This window comes from Monodelphis domestica, chromosome 4 (assembly GCF_027887165.1).
Source record: "Monodelphis domestica isolate mMonDom1 chromosome 4, mMonDom1.pri, whole genome shotgun sequence".
Classification (NCBI taxonomy): Eukaryota; Metazoa; Chordata; class Mammalia; order Didelphimorphia; family Didelphidae; genus Monodelphis; species Monodelphis domestica.
In genome coordinates, this window is record NC_077230.1 from 20972078 (window position 1) to 20993716 (window position 21639).

The 21639-nt window shown below is 34.3% G+C and overlaps 2 protein-coding genes across 20 annotated transcripts in view; one reads left to right on the plus strand and one right to left on the minus strand.

The window, feature by feature from the left end:
* CASK (calcium/calmodulin dependent serine protein kinase) overlaps nucleotides 1-21639 on the plus strand; it is a 465908-nt gene that overhangs the window by 303918 nt on the left and 140351 nt on the right. For all 18 annotated transcript variants that reach the window (XM_007493327.3, XM_056826146.1, XM_056826147.1 and 15 more), the window contains exon 6: nucleotides 14215-14317. In XM_007493327.3, the coding sequence (XP_007493389.2) occupies nucleotides 14215-14317 (103 nt within the window). The remainder of the gene's footprint in view (nucleotides 1-14214; nucleotides 14318-21639) is intronic.
* On the minus strand, nucleotides 1657-21338 carry GPR34 (G protein-coupled receptor 34). 2 transcript variants are annotated; one of them, XM_007493321.3, is made up of 2 exons: nucleotides 20848-21338; nucleotides 1657-4658 (listed from the first exon to the last, which is right to left on the minus strand). In XM_007493321.3, exon 2 carries the CDS (start codon nucleotides 4558-4560, stop codon nucleotides 3430-3432), a length of 1131 nt encoding a protein of 376 aa, XP_007493383.1. In that variant the 5' UTR covers nucleotides 4561-4658; nucleotides 20848-21338; the 3' UTR covers nucleotides 1657-3429. The 2 variants fall into 2 exon arrangements, with proteins under 2 accessions (XP_007493383.1, XP_007493382.1); XM_007493320.3 differs by lacking the exon at nucleotides 20848-21338 and adding an exon at nucleotides 10298-10397.

Below are 21639 nucleotides of genomic sequence, written 5' to 3' on the forward strand. Positions count from 1 at the left end.
AACCCAGGTTTATCTGTGAATTTTTTCTTTCTAATCTCTAAATTTCCACTCAGATATTCTATCTAGAATTCCCAGATATTCTTTACCCATCCACACTGAAAATAATTTCTAGTTTTTTTTTAATTTGCACTTTCTAACTCATTTTATACTTTAATGGTATTCCTTTATTAAAGTGATTTGTAGGGTTGATCTTAGTTCTAATAATTGTGAGCTCCATTGGGATAGTAGCTATGTCTTTTTCTCCCATTTCCTCTCCCTTCCCCCTAGCACTTAGAAAATGTCTTGAATGTAGGATTCTCTCAAATGCTTTTCAAGTAAATGAACAGGTTTCTGTTAGATGACATTTTAATAAAGCTGTGAAGCTAGATTGTCAGCAAAAACTAATTGTATTTCTTTTCCTTCCTTGAGTCTCTGAGCTTACAAGTAATTTATTTTAGCATTGTGACCTGAATTGTATTTACTTATATTTTTTTAGATTCTGATTAGTATTATTCTTTAGTGAGTTTGGTGTGTATTTTAGTGTTGTTTAGTTTAGCTGAATTTTAGTGTTAGTCTCTAAATTCTGTGTGTGTGTGTGTGTGTGTGTGTGTGTAGGTGTGTCAGTATATATATATAGAGAGAGAATATCTTCATAAGAAAAAATTCTTCTGTGTAATAAGATTTTCTAGCCTTAGCTAATGTGCCATTCAAACAGTATTCTATCTGTTCCAAACACATAGAATCTAAACTAAACTAATTAGCTACCTTAAGGTTCTGTCCCATTTGATTATGTAATCAACATTTAACTGAAAGAACCCAAATGACTAACAGAATCATGACATTTCAGACCTATAAATATCCTTAGAAATCTTACATTATCCATAATTTGAAAGATAAAGAAACTAAAAATCCTAGCATGATTAATTTTCCCAGTTCTTGTTAGTGACAGAGGCAAATCTAGAATGTAGGTTCTAGTGACTGACTGCCCCTTTTAAACGTAGGCCTTACACCTAGTGAAGGGAAAGCATTGTCTTCAACAATATTTGTTAAACACCTACTCTGTTAAACTGATGAATATAAAAATATGCAAGAAATTATTCCTGCTCTCTTGGTTCTCAGCAGCATTAGTTCTGAATAGGAAAGGAAGCACAATTATTTTCAATAGAAGTCAGTGAAAACTAAGCAGGATGCAAAAAAAAAAAAAGCTAACACCTGGACATTGTTGCTCTAAGGCTTTTCTTTTCTTTTTTAAACCATACTTTCTGTCTTAGAGTCAATACTAAGTGTCAGTTCTAGAGCAGAGGAATGTTAAGAGCTAAGCAATTGAGATTAAGTGACTTGCCATGTGTCATACAGCTAAGTGTCTGAGGGCTGATTTGAACCAAGGACCTCCTATCTCCTGGCATTATCCACTGAGCTACCTAGCAGCCCCTCTTGGGCTTTTCTGGGAAAAGTATGAAGTAACTCTCAGAAGGGAAAAAAAATAAAGGAAGAGCAATATGGACTAATACTAATAATATCCCTTTTCCTTTCGCGTGACTACCCTCCTCCCTTTTATACCTCCCTTCCTCCCTCTTCCAGCCTCCCTTCCTCCCCCTCTGCTTCCCCTCCCCTTTTCTTCTTCAGCCTCCTTCTAAGTCACTCAGGGTGAGCTATGATGTTTCAGAGGAAATACTCTTTTCTCTTCTTTATCTCATGTAAGGGTTTATTAGGGAAAAACAGGAACAGATGGAGGATGGAGGTAAGAGGGTTGGAGGTTTCCCTATTATCTACAGTGAGTCTTAGGTTGGAGGATATTGAGAGAAATGGCAATTCAGTCACTAGCATGAAACAGAGCAAATCAGAGAGAGATATTTGGATTATTGTCCTTCTTCTGCCTTCAAATCAGCCAGGCCACCTCCAACTTGATTACCCCAAGTCCCAGAGATAAACCCAGCTTCTTCCTTCAAAGTCACCACCGTCAGCCAAGAAGCCCCAAAATCCAGTCAGCAGCTGGCTCTTGCCTTCCACTGTTTTCCGGTAACATTCCAAATGGAATCTTCCTTTGATTGACAGCTGATCAGTCTCCAGCTTTTTGTCTTGTAATTTCTCTCTTCTCCACAGGTCCCTTACAACTTTTAAATTCTATGATTATTAATTTTTAAATTTCTTTTGAAAAAACATTCTCCAGTTGAAAATCATTAATAAAACATTCAGATAAAGAAAATAAAATGCATCTAAAATCATAAGATCCAAATTATTTGAAATTTGTTTTTCAGTGTTTGTTAACTTTAACAAAACAACAGAAACATTTTGTATGCTTCCCAATTCCCTTCTGATCTTTTTTTCTTCTTTATGTCTTTTTGAATTCTATTTCAGTTCTTTTTAGTTAGTCATAGTCAATATGAATACCACTGAAATTGTACTGCACATCATCACTTTGTATAAATTTCACATTTTTGTTTTCTTCATATTTCTTACATCTTATGGCACAGTGATAGTCCATTATGTTCATGTATTACAATTTACTCAGCTGTTCACTATTCATTGAATATTGAATTCTGTTCCTCCCCTTATCATTATAGTTATAGTAGTGATATAATTATTTTTATAATTTCTCTACCAAAGAATCACACACAATTTTATTTTATTTAAAAACTTGATTGTTTTGTGTCCAAAATCGTTTGCTTTTTAAGTGTAGTCTCTGTCACTTTTTTTTTTCAGTTGTATCTCAGTAGTTGCTTTTGCAAAGTATTTACATTTTGTTAGATAACATGGACAAAGAGCTATGAAATTTATTCTCTCCTTCTATAGTTTTATTTCACAAGGAAACTAGGAAATAAATGATATCTTTTTTATTTTAAATATTTGGTTTGCTAATTATATTATCTAACACAGTGATATAGATTATGGTTATAGAAACAGGAAAAAAGTTCACCTTTTATTTTTTAAAGGTATGGGTTGTATGTATTTGATAAATAACAATTTTTAATAACAACTTAACACATTTTTATCATCCTAAAATGATTTCTCTAAAACATTTATGCTCTCTAAACTTTATTAAATAGAAACATATACCAATAGTAGTTTACTTGTTTGGGAAACAAAAGTTTTCTTCAGTTTGCTTTATGATGTTCATAAATTCCAGTAAATACTTTTGCAGTCCATTTTAACAAATATAACAATAATTTACAGTAACATTTTTTTAAAATATCTTAGTCTGGAATATCATAGACTTAAAATCTTCTTGCAGTGACCAGAACCTTTTCTTACTCTTCAACATATCAATTGATAAATAAAGCAAATGAAACATAACACACCATATTTACAAAAAGAAAAATTAAGAAGAAATGACTTTTTGTTGTTGTTAATGCTAGAAACATCAGTGCTAAATTTGGTAATTATCTCTAATACTTATAGGAATTGTTGTTGGTTGGTAAAGGCAGTGATTCGTTATTCTTTATAACACATTCATCTAAGAGTACTCTTAGATGTTGATTGAATTTTAACACTTACAGAAGTATCATGCAGAGAATGGCCTGCTCTAAATTCTGAAGTACTTTCACTTCTGCTTGATTCCCCTTGAAATCTTCTTGAAATAAGTTGATATATAATTTTGCGGATATTGCTAGACATTAGAAAATACATAACTGGATCCAAACAGCTATTAAAAGATGAGAGTACAAGCATGATTTCATTGATTTTGTGGAAAATCTCCTTCCAGTAACAAGGTGTTGTGTTTAGCTGGGATGTAATATAAATGAATCTAAAACCATGATAAGGAACAAAGCATATAGTGAAAATAATAAGCACAATAAAGGAATTCCGTGCTGTGGTATGAAATTTCCCAGAATTGGGGAAATTGACTCTCTTTTTTGAAATCTTCAAAAGATAATTGGCAATCTTAATATATGAAAGGATTAGTAGAAGGAATACTAACCAAAATATTATTACTATGATGTAGTTAAAAATTGCTTCCCCCTTTGCATTATGCTTGTCCCTATAATGAAAGCACATAGTAGAATCATGTCCTCCTTTTTTAATTGTTGAAATAATCATAGTTAAAAATCCAGTTATGGCAAGTGCCCACACTATACCACAGATGTAAATGCTTTGCTTGGTTGTTAAGGCTTTTTGCTGGTGGATAGACCGATTAATTTTTATATAGCGATCCAAACTGATCAAACCCAAAAGAATAATGCTAATATACATATTCATGTAGAATAGTGTTCCCACTGTCTTGCAGAAAATTACACCCAGTGTCCACATGTTTTTGTTAACATGATACAGTATTCGGAAGGGGAGGCAAAAGATGAGTAGGAGATCTGCAATGGCTACATTAAGCAGGTAAATCTGAATAGAATTTCTTTTACGATGGATTCCCAAAAATACATAAAGAGCTATAATGTTTCCAACAAGTCCCACAATAAAAATAATGGAGTAGGAAATTGTTAAAACAACAGACAATAACTGTTCATTCATAGGGCAGATGGTAGCATTTGGTGTCTCTGATGAGTCATTTTGGCATTGGCTACTTTGGTTATTCATGAAGATGTTGTCATAGGAGGAGCAAGGCAAGGAGTAAGATGAAGTTGAAGTCATTGAAACAGCGTGACTTTTCTTCTCTTCTATGTGAATATGGAGAGCAAAAGTGATGTTGTATATTTCTCAAAGGAAGTTTTCATGCTTTCAGATTGTACCTGCAATAAAATCATTTGGTAATTTAAAAGCATGCCTCCTTCTGACCAAAGTACAAGTTAAAAAAAGGTTTCATTTTCAGATTTTATAAAGTAAGCCTTTGATACCTCTTTGCTGTTTGTGGCCTTTGCCTTTCTAAGAAACATTTGTTCCATCAGTAAATACCTTCAACAGCAACTTACTATAACTTTCCTTCTGGCAGTAGCACATGTTTAGCATTTTGTCTTAGATGTTACTTTAAAATACCTAATTGAGGCAAAAAATGGAGATGGAACGAAGAAGAGCAACAGAACTACCAAGTCTCAGTTATTATTTAGGTCCTAATTATTCCATTTGTGAAATATTAGGTAGTATAATCAAAATCAAAATGTTGACATTATCCTAAGCTATAGCATATTACTTTGACTTAGGTTTTTTCAATCTCATTAGCATCATGATTCACTCTTGCTTATTGGTAATAAGCTCTGTGAGGTGTGGAATCATGTCTGAAGTCTATTTGCATCCCTTTCATCACTAGCAAAGTATTAGGCATGTTGTGAGTGTTAAATAATTGGTAGTTGAATGAAACCCTTGTTCCGCACCTACAGTGTGCTCCACCAATTATGAGAGTCTCGTCGTCACCAAAAATAGCCTTGTGTCCTAGATAGTATGTATTGGAAAGTACATGTGTAAATTCAAGAATTCTGAATACCAACAGCCAAGTTATGTCTTGGCTAGTGAATAAATTTTATTACTAAGTCAATCAACAGGTACTTATTGAGCACTTATAATGTGCTATAGGCCCTATGCTACACTCTAAGGTTAAAAAAAAAAAAAGGAAACTAGTGCCTGTCCTCATGGCTCCCATTCTAATGGAGAAAACACCATGAACATAAATAACCATATCAAAGGTACATACAAAATGCATACGAGGTAACACTAGATGGGAAGGCATTAATAGCTGGTGGGGAGAAGGGGAAAGACTGGGAAAGAGCCAGTGTGGAGACAGAAGGTAGTGTCATATATAAGGAAAAGCAAGTAGGACAATATCGTTAAACTCTCCCATGTGTATGGAAGTAATGAATAAAAAGACTACTATACATGACAGGAGTATATTTGATTTTTATGTGATAAGAAGCCACTCAAGTTTATTGAATAGAAGTTACACAGTCAACTCTGCACTTTAGGAAAATCATGGAAGATGAATTGAAGAAGGGAGAGATGTGAGGCAGAGACTTAGAAGTCTATTGAAGCAGTCCAGGCAAAAGATGATGAAGAAATGAGCTAGGATGGTGACTGTGTGAGTAAAGAGGACACAGATGTATGAGTGATGTTGTAAAGACAGAAACAACAGAATATGGAAACTAATTGGGTATCCAGGGTGAGTAAAGGTGGAAAAGCAGCCTGGAGTGTCTGAAAGAGTGGTTATAGGCTCAGCAATGATGGCAAAGTTAAGAAGAGGGTTGGGTTTGGGCAAGAAAGTAGTGAGATTTGTTTGGGGCATGTTTACTTTGAGATGCCTAATGGAACATGCAGTTTGAAATGTCCAATAGGCAGTCCATAATGTGGGACTGGATCACACAAGAAAAGTGTTGGATATATAGATCTGGAAATCTTCTACGTAGAGATGATAATTAAATACATGGGAGCAGAGAAGATTATCAACCGAGAAAGTATAAAGAGGAAAAAGAAGAAAGTCATAAGGCAGAGCCTTGGAATACACCCATAGGTGTAACATGGATGAAGATGTATTAAATTAGACAAAAGAGATCCATCCACTTAAGATGATTTGGAAATTCAATTTCTTGTTTTTATGATAGCAGAGTTTGTCATTCAGGACTTGTTTCCTAAGTATTGAATATGCACTGAGCCTTCTACCATATATACCGTTATATCCTGTTGTAATAAACTCATGCCAAAAGCAAGGAATCCAGTATTTCATATATTTGAGGATAGAAACTAGATTTACATAAATATATTACAAAATTAATATATGTATCTATCAAGTGCTAAATTTATATAATCAAAGAAATAGAGAAATTTCGGAAAATAAAAATTAACATGGGCCAGAGTAATTGGATGAATTAAAAAATGAACATAGATTAGGTCCCAAAAAATTGGGAAAGGGAAGAGGGAAAAATCTTCCCAGATAAAAATACTCCCAGAATTTAGTAATTTTAAAGATTAGTACATAACTAACAAAAATCTTCATCAAATATATGGTTTTGTCTCATTTAAACACATCTGATAAATGAAAATTAATTTTTACAGATCAATCTGAGATTGATTATTCCATTTACAAAAGCTTTTTACCTCTAAATAGCCAGGTTCCCCAGTGCATTTAAAATATATTCTCACTTACATACATCTTTTCAGTACTTTTGCAAAAAATGAAGTGGAAAGAATTTTGATATGAATCACATGTCATATTAATATTTTGACTTAGCCAGGAAACCTTTCATCATTTTCATCTAATGTCTCGTGATGTTTCCAAGAATAGACTATACTAGACTTTTTCTGAAAGGAGATTAATCTCATTACTAAAGCAATTTCCCTATGATAGCTTCTTGCCCAATATACTAGATAAGTAGAATGCAATAAAATATTTGATTGTTCTCAAAAGTAAATAAATATCAGAGTAAAAATTCTCTTCACTAACCCATCTGTGCCTATTATGTACAAGGCATTGTGCTTGGACAGTAGGGCTATAAGACAATGAAAATCTGTCTTTAAAGAACTTTCATTCTATAAGGGAATGGGGTCAGGGATACAACATGTAAAAAAAATTCATATATATGTATACATGTATATAGACATATTTCACATATACACATAAGCACTATCAGCTTAGGGAATAAGGAAAGGTTTTCCCTTGGAAAGTGCCACATCAATTTAGCCTTCAAGGAAGCTAAGGATTGTAAGGGGTAGAAGTAAGAATGTTCATTCCAGACATCCGGGATAGCTGGTGCAAACGGGTGGATTCAAGAGAGGATGTACTGAGTTTAGACAGCAAATGGTTTAGTTTGATAGGAATGAAGAGTGTGTGAATGGGAACTGTTAAATAATCAGACTACAAAGATAGCTGGAATCAAACTGTGAAAAGTTTTAAATTCCAAAGAGAAAGGTTTATATTTTATTCTAAAAATAATGGGAAGTCATGGAAGTTTCTTGATCCAAGGGAATAACATGTGAAGGCTTTAGGAAGATTATTTTGGCAACTGTATGGAGGATAGATTGAAGAGGGAAGAGACTAGGGACTAGAAGTCCAATTTATAAAATATTGTAATAGTCTAGATTAGAAATAATGAACTCCTGAAAGTTGTGGAGGAAAAAGCAATGAGATTTGTCAGTGGGAAAAGAAAGAGAGAAGAGTCAAGAATGACTCCAAGATTACACACCCTGGGGGACTAGAGTTTTAGTTCAATAAGTATGAAATGGTACCCTTCGCCAGGCGCACTGTACACAGCACTGGTGATGTCAAGTCAAGAACAGATCAGTCTCTACCTTGAAAGAATTTTACTGTATATACTAGAGGGAAGAGAACAATATATACAAATGAAAAAAATACAAAATATGAGAATGTGGATTAGATCTGTGATTTCATGATACAAGGAACCTTTAGATAAGGAAACACCCTCTCCACCAACACAGGTCAGTACTTTCTGTTCAATTTATAAGCTTAAATAGGGAATATGTATCAGGGAGAATTGGTATTCCTGGCTCCAAAATCAGCTCTCCATTTTATCTATTCATATCGTGTATCTATATTATTGTTTACATGTGGTTTGGCTTATTAGAATGTTATCCCCTTCAGAGCAGAAACTATGTACCATGTAGAGACTTGCACACAGTAGGCATTTAACAAATGCTTATTTCCTTCCTTCTTAATGGGATAAGACCCATAAATGGTCACTGAACTTCCAGCCTGGCAAAAATAAGAGACTCAGTCTCACAAAAATAAAACAAAACTAAGGAGATAAGAATATCTGAGAAAATTGGAAGGGGTTGGTTGATCTCATGTTACAGAGAAGTCAAGAATGTGTTTAAGATCCCATAGTTAAGACCTCATTAACAATTAAGAAAACATTCAAGAAATTCAGCACTTCTACAAAGCACATTTCAAACTCCTCCAACCCAATTCCAGACCTAATTTTTGAGGTTAGGTCATTGATACCTAACAAACTCTGGCATAGACTATTTAACATGAATCTGTTTCCTTGCCTTCCTAGCCAGGAGCTAAAGAAAGAAGTATTGGTTTTAAAATAATTCTTAATAATACATATTTGATAGTCACTTTCCCCAGGTTTACAGCTACCACTATTAGTTATTCCAAAAAAGAAATCCTTATCTTCTGTCTTAGAATTGATACTAAGTATCTAAAACAGAAGCGTGGTAAGGACTAGACAAGTTGGGGTTAAGTGACTTGCCCAAGGTCACACAAGCAGGTAGGGAGTGTCAGGCCAAGTTTGAACCTTGGTCCTCCTGACTCCAAGCCTGGCTCTTTTATCCACTGAGCCCCCTAGCTGCCTCTATGGATTCTTCAAATAGTGAAATTGGTGCAAACTTGCCTCACATTCATGTAAATAGTCCAGTACCATTCAGAATTATGATTGTTAGCTGTGTGTGCATTGTATAGCTGAAGTTAATCAATAATCTCTAAATTAGTAGATTATATCTGTATCGACACTTGTTAATATAAATTTGGTGAAGTAGGATATGGAAGGAATTGAACTGTTAGCCCTTGGGAACTTAGAATGCTTTGTTTTTTGACAGATTGAGCTAATAGAGACTCAGCAGTTTGGTTGAGAACAAAAACATCGCAACTGTTAGATCATTCTCTAATAACTGGCAGGTGTAGCTGCTATACATTAAATATTGCTTTTCTATCATGCATTTTATATAGAGGTATACCACTTTGGTTATCAAAAATTAGATTTTAAAGATGATCAAAGAAAACTTGTTTATTTGTGTACAAGAAAGAGAGAATGCATTTTTACCATATTAATTAAGAAGTGACATATTTCTGTAGAATATCTATTACCTTTCCCAAAGGAACAATGATATTATTAGATCTTTAAAATTATATCATATCCAAGCTTAACTTGATCTGATCTGATCTTAAACTTATCGTAATCTTAACTTGAGAATCATACAATTTTAGAGGTGAAAGGTACCTTAGCAGATAAATCGCTCAATACCTTTAGTTTTCAGATGAACAAACGGATTTAAACCTTTATCTTCATTCTGAACCTCCTACTACTACCACTACCCAAGACAACTTGATAATGATTGGTCATTGAAGCTACACTCTTCCCAAAAATCCATTGATTTGAACAGAATAAAAATTGAGTTAGATTTGTTATTTTTCAAGCTGTCATACTACATAAACAATATTATAAATTATATTATAAAATTATAAATTATACTATATAAAAAGTAAAATTAATATTTTACAGTATTAATCTTCAGATTTTGATGCCTTGAATTTCCAAATATTCTTAAGATAACTATAAAAGAAAATGGCCATAATTTAAATATTATTTATTTTAATATATTTTATTTTAATAAATTTTATAAAGCATTTTATGCAATTTTTCATAAAGTAGTTAAGTTTACATGAAAATCTTTCTTTCATTTGTCTAAGATCAAAGAAAATACTCACAGTTTAGTCGTTTTTAGCAAACCTCTAGTACTAAAAGGAGTTAAACCAAATCCTTCCTTAGCTAAAGTGGTTTGAACAGCTACTTAGCTTTTTGTGTTCCTCCATCCGGTGGTGAAGCAATTGGTCAGAATTGCATACGTAATGTTACTTTTTTTTTTTTAACAGTTCTATGATTAACAAGGCTGGGACTCCAGAAGTTTGTTTTGCTAGATCCTAAAAGAAAATGCCTTTTATATGTGTGCTCTTGATTTGCACAGTTATATAATAATATACCTGGTCCTTAAACATATCAACTTTATCAGATACTATACTTTTAGAGATGGAGTTTTGATCTTACTCATTAAAAATCTTAGACTCTTGAGGCTGAATGGCCTTAATAGGTGTTCCTATTCTCCTTCAGACAGTATAGATAGGATAGACTTAGTCTATCTCAGTGTTTAGAGAATATTTCAGGCTCCCTCATGGAATCTTCCATGCCAGTGTTTAGTGATTAGCTTTGTGTATAATCTAAATCTCTCATTGCAATATAACTTTTTTTTTCTTTTCTATTGTCAGTGCAGATGAAGAATAGCTAGATTATTGTTGCTTTTATTGGGGTGTGGTCACCTTGGAGCCTTGTCTTTTTCAGGTGAAATAATCTTTAACTCATTCTAATTGTTTCTGTGGCCTTTATATATTGCTATTAGTGTTTTTCAGAGTTTCCTAGTTTATTTTTACATATAAATATAAAGAAAATGAAAATTCTCTTTAAGATAATTTGCAACTCTTACTTTTCCCTAGTCACTTACTTTGCCACGTTAGCTAAATAAAAATGTGTTTTTGTGGCTATGCTAATCTTATTAGTATACTGTTTACAAAATCACATGCAAATAACTACTTTTTTGAAATAATTACATACTTTGATAAATCTGTGATCTAATAGATGTGAATACTCCCTTCAGTGACACAAATCACAAACTATCCATGTCCTCTTATCTCCCATAGGAAGTCTACCCAACATATTTGAAACCTTTCTCTCTTTTAAATTGTATAGATAACAGCAGAGCATAAGGATTGTATGTCAGATATTTTTTGCTCTCTCAATATCACCTTATTTTCTCATCATATGATTTTAAGTCATCTTTAACATAATGCTTCTATTGTGTTTAATCATCTTCACTTACCTTCCAACTTCTCATGTTTTCAAAATTTTAGCAATGACTTTGTAGTGGCAATGTCAGTTTCTATGTTGCTTTTAGATTCAAGTCATCAGTCTTTGCGTAAAATTAGTATTTGTCTTTTTCAGGCCTCATGAACTTGTTAGCTTTGTGACCCTGGAAAAATCACTTAACGCGCAATCACTAAATATTTATTAAGCACCCACCTACTATGTGGCAAGCAATAGGCTAAGCCTTGGTGCTGCTTAGGGCTTAACCTCAGCCTCAGTTTCCTCAACTGTAAAATAAGAATAAGATTAGCACCTACCTCCCAGGATTGTTGTAAGGATTAAATGAGATGTTTGTATAGTGCTTCTTATAGTGCCCAGCAACAGAGTAAGCACTTAATAGATACTTTTCCCCATTTTTTTCTCCACTGTAGCTTATTTTCTAGTCTACTTAAAATCTGTTGCCTATCCCTTTCTCTTGTTTTCCTCCCCTTCCTTTCTTGTTCGTCCTTTTTCTCAACTTCTCTTTCTATTCTTCCCTCACATCCTTTATTAGAGCCCCCTAAGCTCTGATACGGATACTCACTAAGAATGAATGAGTGAATCAGAAAGTCTCATCATGGACAAAGCATTTGTTGGCCTGATGACTTAATTTACTTTGTCAATTCTCTCCTTTTTTTATACATATGTTAATGTCCTACATTTTTCAGACCTCAAGTAGGAGAAATAAAGGATGGCACAAGCACTTATTTAATGCCTGCTTCTGTGCTAAGCACTTTGCAGATACCACTCACTTGACTTTCTAGAGGAGAAAATATGGAAGGAAAAGACCTCACAAAATATCAGAGCTTCCCCCATCTACTCACATTCTCCTGGCACAATAGTAACCGAAGCTATCATTTATATAATGATTTAAGGCTAGCAAAATTCTTTACATACATAATCTCATTTGATCTTCACCACAGCTCATGATCATTATTTTACAATGAGAAAACTAGAGCTAAAGAAGGTTAAGTGACCTGTCCAGGTTTCTCTGCTTCAAAATCCAGTGCTCTACCCACTATGCACCCTGCTGCCATAATGCTACCTTTGCCAGCTCTCCATCCTCCAAACCTAGAAAGACAGGTCCCTAAAATACCAGCCAAGACAAAGCCTGCTCTCCTTGCTTTGGGGTGTTAACAATAGGTCAGACAAGGGAGAGGGGTTGATGGACTTCTTACAAGTAGTAGACAATGCCATCCAACCAGAAAAGAAAGGAGAACGGGCTTCTGGCTATATTAACCACCTTATTTTTCTCACTTCTACCCTTCCCCAATTCTAGGGAGAGAGAAAACTAATTAAGATAGTATTAGAAAACAGGAAACAAACTCATGATTCTATATAATTTCATCCATTTCCAGTGTTTTATCTTCCCATCACGGCAGCAAGGTAGTGGTGCTGCAATTAAAAGAGTGCTGGACCTGGAAGTAAGAAGACCAGAGTTCAGGCCTGACTTTAGACACTTAGAAGCTGAGTAGCTAAGCGGCCCCGAAAAGTCACTTAGCCTCTTCTATGCTTCAGTTTCCTCAAAAACAAAGTGGGGCTAATAATAGCACCTATTTCCTAGGACTGTGGTAAGGATCAAATGAGATCAATGAATGCTTAGCATGGTTGTCTAATAAATGATCTTTTTTCCCTAACTTCCTATAAGTGGAGAAATAGGTGAACCAGTAATCTAGAAAAAATGAAATCTAAATTAAGATGTCACTAGCACTACTTCCCAATGGTATTAAATGGATAAAATTAGTTGTTTATAAAGTGCTATATGAATGTTAGGTATTATTATTGTTGTGATTATTATACAATAAAAGGGTATTTCCTTTATCTTTCTCATTCCTATTGAGTCTAAAGAATATTTTTCCTTTTTTGTCATTTGCATTATGGCATTTTTTCTTCTTTTGCTTTTCAGGCTTTACTCCTTCCTACATGCTCTCGTTCCTTTTGTTTCTATTCCTCTTTAGAAATATTAAAGCTTCTACTTGAATATTCCTTTTTTGTTTTAGTAACTTGTACAGTTCTCTGTTTTGTCAATAAAACTTTCTTTTGTTTTTATCGCTTATACAAATATAAAAGATATTCGCCACAAAATATGAAATTACTGCTGTACCATAAGGATTACATTATACTAGCTAAGTGTATTACCAGTCAAAGCTAAAATTATTGACTATCTAGTTGATTAATTAAAATATACATATATTTTGTACTAAAGTTGAATGCTTTATACTTGAGGTAATAGTAGAAGAAGGGATGAAAAGAAACCACTTTTATTTTCCCAAAGTAAAGGGGAATTTTCATGAAATTGGAACACCAATAATGACTGTCTATCCTTTAGACCAGCATATGATGGAATTTCAAGGAATATTTTGATTGGAAAAATGAAGCATATTATTCTTTTAAAATCCTAGAATGTCACCCAAGGGAGAGAGTGCTGTGTGGAAAGGGAGAAAAGTTGACTGCATTTCATGAATGTCTGATTTCAAATTAGTTACACAGTGATCCTAATGTTGGGAGCAGAGAATTCCTGAAGAATCTGGGCTATGACAGGCAAGTCCTTGGAAAATACAGCAAGTAATGAAAAATCTAAGCATAGAAAGGCCAATGGCCACCATGAAGGAAAAGATGAAATCTCTTTATGAAAATTTGAACTCACTACTATATTGTCATTTCACTCAGTTCTGTGAGTAAATTGGATCTGAAATCTGAAAGGTAATCATTTCTTTTGTTTTTCTTTTAGCCCCATTGTGTCCTCCTTGCCTCAAAAGAAAATTCAGCACCTGTTAAACTTGGGGGCTTTGGAGTAGCTATTCAGTTAGGGGAGTCTGGACTTGTTGCTGGAGGTAAGATTTTTTTTTTTAACTTTCAAAACTATGTCACTTAGTCAGCTATCAATTCCTTAAACCAAATATTGGTATAGCCACTGTCAGGTCTCTGACTCCCTTCCATTCTCCTTATCCCTTGTAGCAGTTAAAAATTAGTTTCTCTGCTAGAAGTATTATATTTTTAGAGGTTTATTAAAGATTAAGAATTTAAGAAAATACAAGAAAGCACGTGCCCAGGAGGACTAAGAGGCCCATTCAATTTCACTTACATCATGAGAGATGCGTCTGCTTAGAAGTGGAAGTAGGAAGAGAGCTCAGTAGGCTTTTACAGCCAGTTAAATAGAATTTTTTTTTATCTCGCCCAGGTGGAAATCTCAGTGAGATTAGAGGGCATCTCAGGAACTAGAGCAAGGACTTCTGGGGATTAAAGTCCGGGGTTCAAATCTCCATTTTTACACCCTAATAACTAAATAAACAAATGGATGTAAAAGGCAGTTTCTAAATTTGATAATTATGTATCCCTAATTAAAATGAAAGCTCTTTGAAGTCAGAGGTCTTCTCTTAACCAACCCAGTATCCTCTTGTATTATGTTGCTGATGTTAATAACATTCTGACAGTAGTTAAAATGCCACTCACAAGATGAATAGCTACTGGACATCTCCCCACATCTATTAAAGTTCTCCAAGTTAAACACAGGCTACAGCAAGCATTCATCTCTGTTTAGATTTTCTGAATTGTACATAGCAGTTTTTGGATCTAAAGTTTCTCCTTTTGAGCTCATTTCTTTCCATACTCTCCATCTCTCTATGCCCAGGGAATATAAACTGATTATAATAGCAATCAATGGAAAACATAATTAGAAGAAAAAACCAACAACTTGGAAAAGCAGTTACATAAGAAATGAAAACATTACAGAAGGAAGTGTTTCTTGCAATTTCACACACTTCATTTTTCATTCATTCCCGTTAACAGATTCCACCTCAAAATCTGTCTCTTTCATTTTTCCCCTCCTTTAACTCTATAGTTTTACTTTCCTCCTTATCATGCAATTGTCAGTCATTCGACAATTAAACCTGGGACTTAACACCTAAAATGAACAATCCTTAACACAGTTGGTCCCTTACTATAAGAATCATTGATCTTATGTAGCCTTTCTTGGTTACCCCCAAAATCTCCCTACAGGGTCCTCTAAAAGATAGAGGAAAAAAGGAAAACAGCATGTAAACCTTTGTAAAATGTCATATTTGAACATTTTCTTACTTTACATCCAAATCCAGTTACAGCAGATAATAGATAAATACCAAAACAGCAGGATTTTATTCTAAAGAACAATTTTCATAAGGGTAGAAATTAGTGAAGGCTTTTATCAAGTGTGTTATTTCACTTAACAGAACTCATTGTAAGTTAATCAGCAAAGCATTCTTACTGTGGGCCATCTTCTGAGACCCCGAAATAGTATAATTAGAAATAATTCTACCTGTAATACCTTCTCTAATGAAATGTAAATTACTTTTAAGCTCTTTAGTTTCAGGTTCCCTGCTGCCATCCATAATATGGATTATTGAAGTTTGAATGCAAATTCAGTTGATTCAATACCCAGTGAGCAAGTAGTGGTGACCTTACATCACTTTCATCCCATCTAACATGTATTATTTTTAAAGTAGGATTTTGAGCATTACATACTAAGAAAAAAAGATAGACAAAATGCTGTTTATCCCTCAGTAAAGCCAACTACATAAAACCTGGGGTGATGTAGTTCATTCCTTTCTAAGAAAAATGTTGAGCCAAGTCTCAATGGAAACTGACAAAAAAAAACTGTAGAATTTGCTATTTCCACTCATTCTAACATTTTTGTATGATCATTAAAGTATTGAACAATGATCTAGGAACAAAATTATTAATGTATATTCAAGAATTATAAAAAATAGTTACTACTATTTTATCATCTACTAATGATGCCTCCAGAACATTGAAAACTAGAAAAGAAACCACAATTTTTCTAAATGTAGGTCAACTTTCAGTTAGTAACTAAAATGTCACATCTCATTTTAAAGATCAGTTTTGCCTTATGTAATAATTATTACATTTAATTGACTGGTCTTAAACATTTGTATATTTCTCCATATTCATTTGTTTGATAATAAATTCCTTGAAAAACTGCATGATGACTATGTACAACAAGTAGTCAAATTTTCTTTTTTTTTAATATATATATTTACTTTCCTGCATAGAAATCTGAAGAACTTCCTATTTATTAACCCATTTTGGAGAGTTGTTGTTAAACATATTATAGTCTCTGGAAAAAAAAAACTTTAAAATACAGTCTAAAATAAATAAGGGAGAAGAAACATAATAATTTTATATAAGCTGTCTTCCTAAATCCTAGACAAGGTGCATTTTGATATCATAAATATTTGTTAGCTTTAAAAAGGAGTAGTTCCTATTTATTGAATCTTTGAACATCTAACTCTCTTCAGGCACAAGGAATTGTCTCTAAGATATTCAGCATAGAATAGGAAACCATAAACAGTTTTAACACAGTAACATTTTGTCTATTCAGAATTCACCTATCTGGCAAATTCCATTATTCAAAAGAGAGTCAAGATTCAGGAAATAAGAAAGAAAATCAGTTCAGTCTAATTAATTAGGTAAATTAAAATTATAAAACTCAATTATTTAAAATAAGTATCACAACCAGTGAACATAAAGCTCATGCATTTTACTTATGGGAGAACTTCTAGGTCCCTTGCTCAAAGCCTATATATTAATTTCAACACAATTTTAGAACATATTTTCTCCACAGCAAGCACCTTCACTGTGTAACAGTTAAAATTTAGGAATATGGGGAGACTGAGGCAGGTAGAAATTAGTTTCTCTCTGCAAGGAGTATTATATTTTTTAGAGGTTTATTAAGGATTAAGGATTAAAGAATATACAAGTAAGAAACATGTGCCTAGGCCAGAGGCCTAGACAAAATAACCGAAGAGACACCTCTGCTCCAAAACGGAAGTCCAAAAGAAGGGCCAAAAACCTTTGCCACCAGCCTAAATCCTTCCTCGATCTTGGCCCACCTCAGAATTCCCATGAGAATACAAAGCATTTTGGGGGAAGTGGAGCAAAGGCTTGTGGGGATTGTAGTCCTGTATTCGAGTCTATTTTTTACAACTGTCATAGGACTACAACCACCACCTCTATATTAAAAACTCCCAAATATTATAGATTTTGTAGTACAGTAGAAAGAGCACTTGATTTGGAGTCAGTTGCTTTATTTGTGTCTGACTCTTCCTGACCCTATTTTATTGTTTTCTTGTCAAAGATACTAGAGAGGTTTGCCATTTCCTTCTCCAGTTCCCTTTTTCAAATAAGGAAACTGAGATAAACTGTGTTAAATGGCTTTGCCTAGGATCACAGGGCTAGGAAGCGTCTAAGACTGGATTTGCACTCAGGTTTTCCTGACTCTAGGCCATGCACTCTATCTAGTGTGCCACCTAGCTGCCTACTTGGAGTCAAGACCTGGTTCTGCTCTTGTCACTTATTCCCTACTCCCTTGAGTAAGTCACTTCACTTTTCTGTGTCCCGGTTGCCTTATTGGAGGAGTTGTTCTAAATTTCCTTCTAAGTTCTTAATCTTATGAAGTATCTCCAGCCCTGACTTTTCCTTTGAACTCTATACCTTCACATACATCCACCTGTCCACAAGATATTTGGATATTTCAGTGCCACCTTAAATTCAAAATGTCAAAGCCAAGTCTTCCCTCTAAGCCTGCTCTTCACTTTTTTATCTTTCATTCCTTCGTTTCACGTATATTCTTTCATTGCCTTTCTGAACAGCATATCTAACATTTATTCCTTTCTCTCTATTCCCTAGTAAAAATCATTACCAGGTTTACCTTTGGGCTTCCTTATTATTTTCAAACTAATCCTCTTTATATGTAGATCATGCCCTTCTTGCTCTTCTTATCTTGTTATTTCTTTGTTCCAAAATTTTCAATGGCTTCCCATTACTATTATCTGCTAAGCAATGCCCTTATCTCTGATCTGCCTTCCCTTCCAGTATGGTCTACACAGAGTTGCCCTATTAATTACTCAATGTACGGCTCTGATTACTTAATTCCCTTACTAAAAAATCTTAACTAGCTCCCCATTACCTAACAAAGCCCAAACTTGTTAGTCCTACTTTGAAGACACCGCTTAACCTGACCCAAATGGCTTTTCCAACTTTGTTATTCCATCTTATACAAGTAATCTTTTTACTAACCTAGACTCAGTGTCGGTGTTCTCTAAATACATCTAGCCCTCTCTCAACTCGGTACTTTGGTTTACACTGTTCTTTTTTACTTTAATGCATAAAAGTAAATCTATAGTAGAATGCTGTAGGGTCCTTTACCTGTTCTTTTCAACATTATCAACATTTGCATGAAAGGAGAAGTGACATTCCCAAAATTTAAGATGACACAAAAGTTGAAGGGGTGGCTAATATGTTGAATTTAGAACCCAGAAATATCTTAACAAGCTGAAATGATGGGCCAATTTTAAGAAGATAAAATTTTTGGAACCACTGAATTTGAGATTTGTAAATAACCTTAGCAACCATTGAGTCCAACATGACCATGAAAGAAATTCTCACTATAACATACCTAAAAAGTTGTCATCTAGCCTTTACTTGAATACCAACAAGGAATGAACCCACCATCTCTCAAAACAACCCATTACCCTTCTAATCAGCCTTAATTGTTTAGAAGACTCTCCTGACATTAGGGCTAAAACTTCCCTTTTTTATCTCTCACCCATTATTCCTGGGGCCAAAAAAAAAAATTAGCCTGACCCTTCCTTTAAATGATAGGTTTTAAGATACTTGAAGACTGCTATCATAATCATATTCCTACTGATTCATCTTTCCTTCAGGGTAGAAATTCCAAGTTCTTCTAACTGACAATCAGTCACCTGAAACCTTTTGCCAATCTGGTTTTCCTCCTCTGGACAGTATCCAACTTATTAACATCCTTCTTAAACCATGGTTCCCTGTGAACACAGACATTCAGGTGAAGTCTGCTGTGAACAGAGTACAGTGTATCTGTCACTTCTTTTTTTTTTTTTTCCCTAAAGCCATGCTTCTCTTGATACAGGCCAAGATTGTATTAACTTTTTTTGCTGCCACACCACAATGATGACTCATAGTAAGCTTGTAGTCAATTAAAACTCCTTGATCTCTTTTTTTTTTTCAAAATCACTAACCATGCCCTCCCCCATCTTGTACTTATGAAGTTGATTTTTTGTACCCTTATGCTACTCTCCCTATGCTATCTAGCTTGGTGTGTGTGTGTGTGTGTGTGTGTGTGTGTGTGTGTGTGTGTGTGTGTGTGTGTACATATATAGGCAATCTTCTCCTACTCTCATTTTTTTTTAATTTAAAGGACTAGATTTAGACTTGCAGGACTCCTTGACAAATACCATTCTTATCAGCCTTCATTGGTTATAACTCCAACTCATATCAGGAGGCTGTCATTCCAATAATCTATGCTGTGTTATAAAAGTTCAAATCCATTTAAAGATACTCCCTCCTTAAGCCAGCTTTTTAAATACCAAATTAGTATTTCTCTTCATCATCCCTTGCCTCTGAAGGCAAAAGTGAAGAAAATACAATCTGTGCATCTGTGGTTTTAATTTTCTTGCTCAAGATTTAATCATTGTTGGTACTTTTTAATTCTTTTTCAGTAGTGTATGTGACCATGTGAATAAACACAGATGATTAGTTGTCATCTATTTTGAGAAATCTAAAGAGGTTACTGTGTCAGATACACGTGCTCTGGGAAGTCTATAGATCTCTGTTTGTTAAATAATGGCCTAATCACCTCTGAGCAGGAATCACTAAATTGCAGTGCTGCTCTTTGGTCCTTTCTCTAGCCTGCACTAAATGATCTCACACTCTTGTGCTCTGTCATTCTTTGAAAGACAAGTAACTTCTTCCTCAGAGCATTGAGCTCCCTCCTTCAGAAAAAAGCCTCAGATCTGGTTTTATGTTCTCTGCTTTTCATTCTCATAATCCTCTTTGTAAACCTTCTACTCAATACCATCATTAATAAAAGTTAGATCTATCCTCTGCCTCATATTTCCATTTTTTTTCAGGTTCCTTCACTTTCTCCTCCAAGAGAGAGATGAGCCTGCTCATGGAACACAGATAACAGTTGCTCTGTGCACAAAATATAAACATTGCATACTTGATGCAAGTCATTGCACAATTTCCCATATTCTGAACTGATTGAGGTTTTTCAGCCTTTCTTTTTTTGTGGATGGGTGCTTATACTATAGTTTTATATACCCAATTGAAGCTTTTAAGTTAATTATGACTTCTTAATTACTTGACCATCCAGTTCAGCTCCCTTTCTTTAGACTCAACAATGACTCTAACAGTAATACCCACCCACCTTCCATTCAACTTCCAAAGAATCTGTGCAACTCTTTCACTAGTTTGCTTCACTCACAAGTCCCCTCTTTCAATTTGCTTTACTTTCCAGTTGCATTTTCTAACCTATCATGTCTTTTCTTACCAAATACATTCTTCTGTTCTGTCTGGAGTCTTCCTTTTTGGATTTAATTCCTGAATCTTCTTTGATCTTCCTTAATTTTTTGTAATCCTTTTATATCCTCCTTTAATTGTCCTTGGTATGGCTATTCTTCTGTCTCCAAGTAGAATTTGACTAGTATTTGTGTCTGGAAATCATTCTCCTTTAAATTTTTCTCAAATTTCTCAAAATTTTTCCTCTCTAAATTGAACTTCTGAACTACCTTACTTGTCCTGCACAGTTTCCTTCTCCATATCCATCTTAAGTCCTCTCATTTTCTGTTCTTCCTACAACATTCTTCAGAAGCCTGAAACTTAGTAAGAATATACATGAAATCTTATGCTTGTAGTTAAAAATCAGACATACAGATCCAAGATGGGGAACGTATGGTGTAAGGCAATAGATGATTGAAAATCCTAAAAGTTTAGTGAAGTTGAAGCTCAGGATGAGTCACTGATGTCACATGGAGAAAGGCAGTGGTGATCTTATGCTGCAGTGAAATAAATATATTGTCTGAACAAGTAAGATGATGATCGTGTATTCTGCTGTGGTCAAATTACATCCGCAATATTGGATTCAGTTCCTAATTTTAAAGATGGACGAGTACAATGTATATTAAGAAGAGGGGCAGGGATAGGGCCTTAAGGAAGAATTGAAACTTTGCCTTCAAGTTCAGTTCAGGAAACTAAGGTTACTCTAAAATAGCACAGGGAGTTAAGGAAGTGATGTGATAACTAGTTTCAAAGATTAGAAAGGTTGTCATGTGGAAAGGAAATA

Bases quoted from the DNA above. Each gene is read 5' to 3' on its own strand.
- GPR34 (XM_007493321.3), bottom strand. From the start codon at position 4,560: ATGACTTCAACTTCATCTTACTCCTTGCCTTGCTCCTCCTATGACAAC.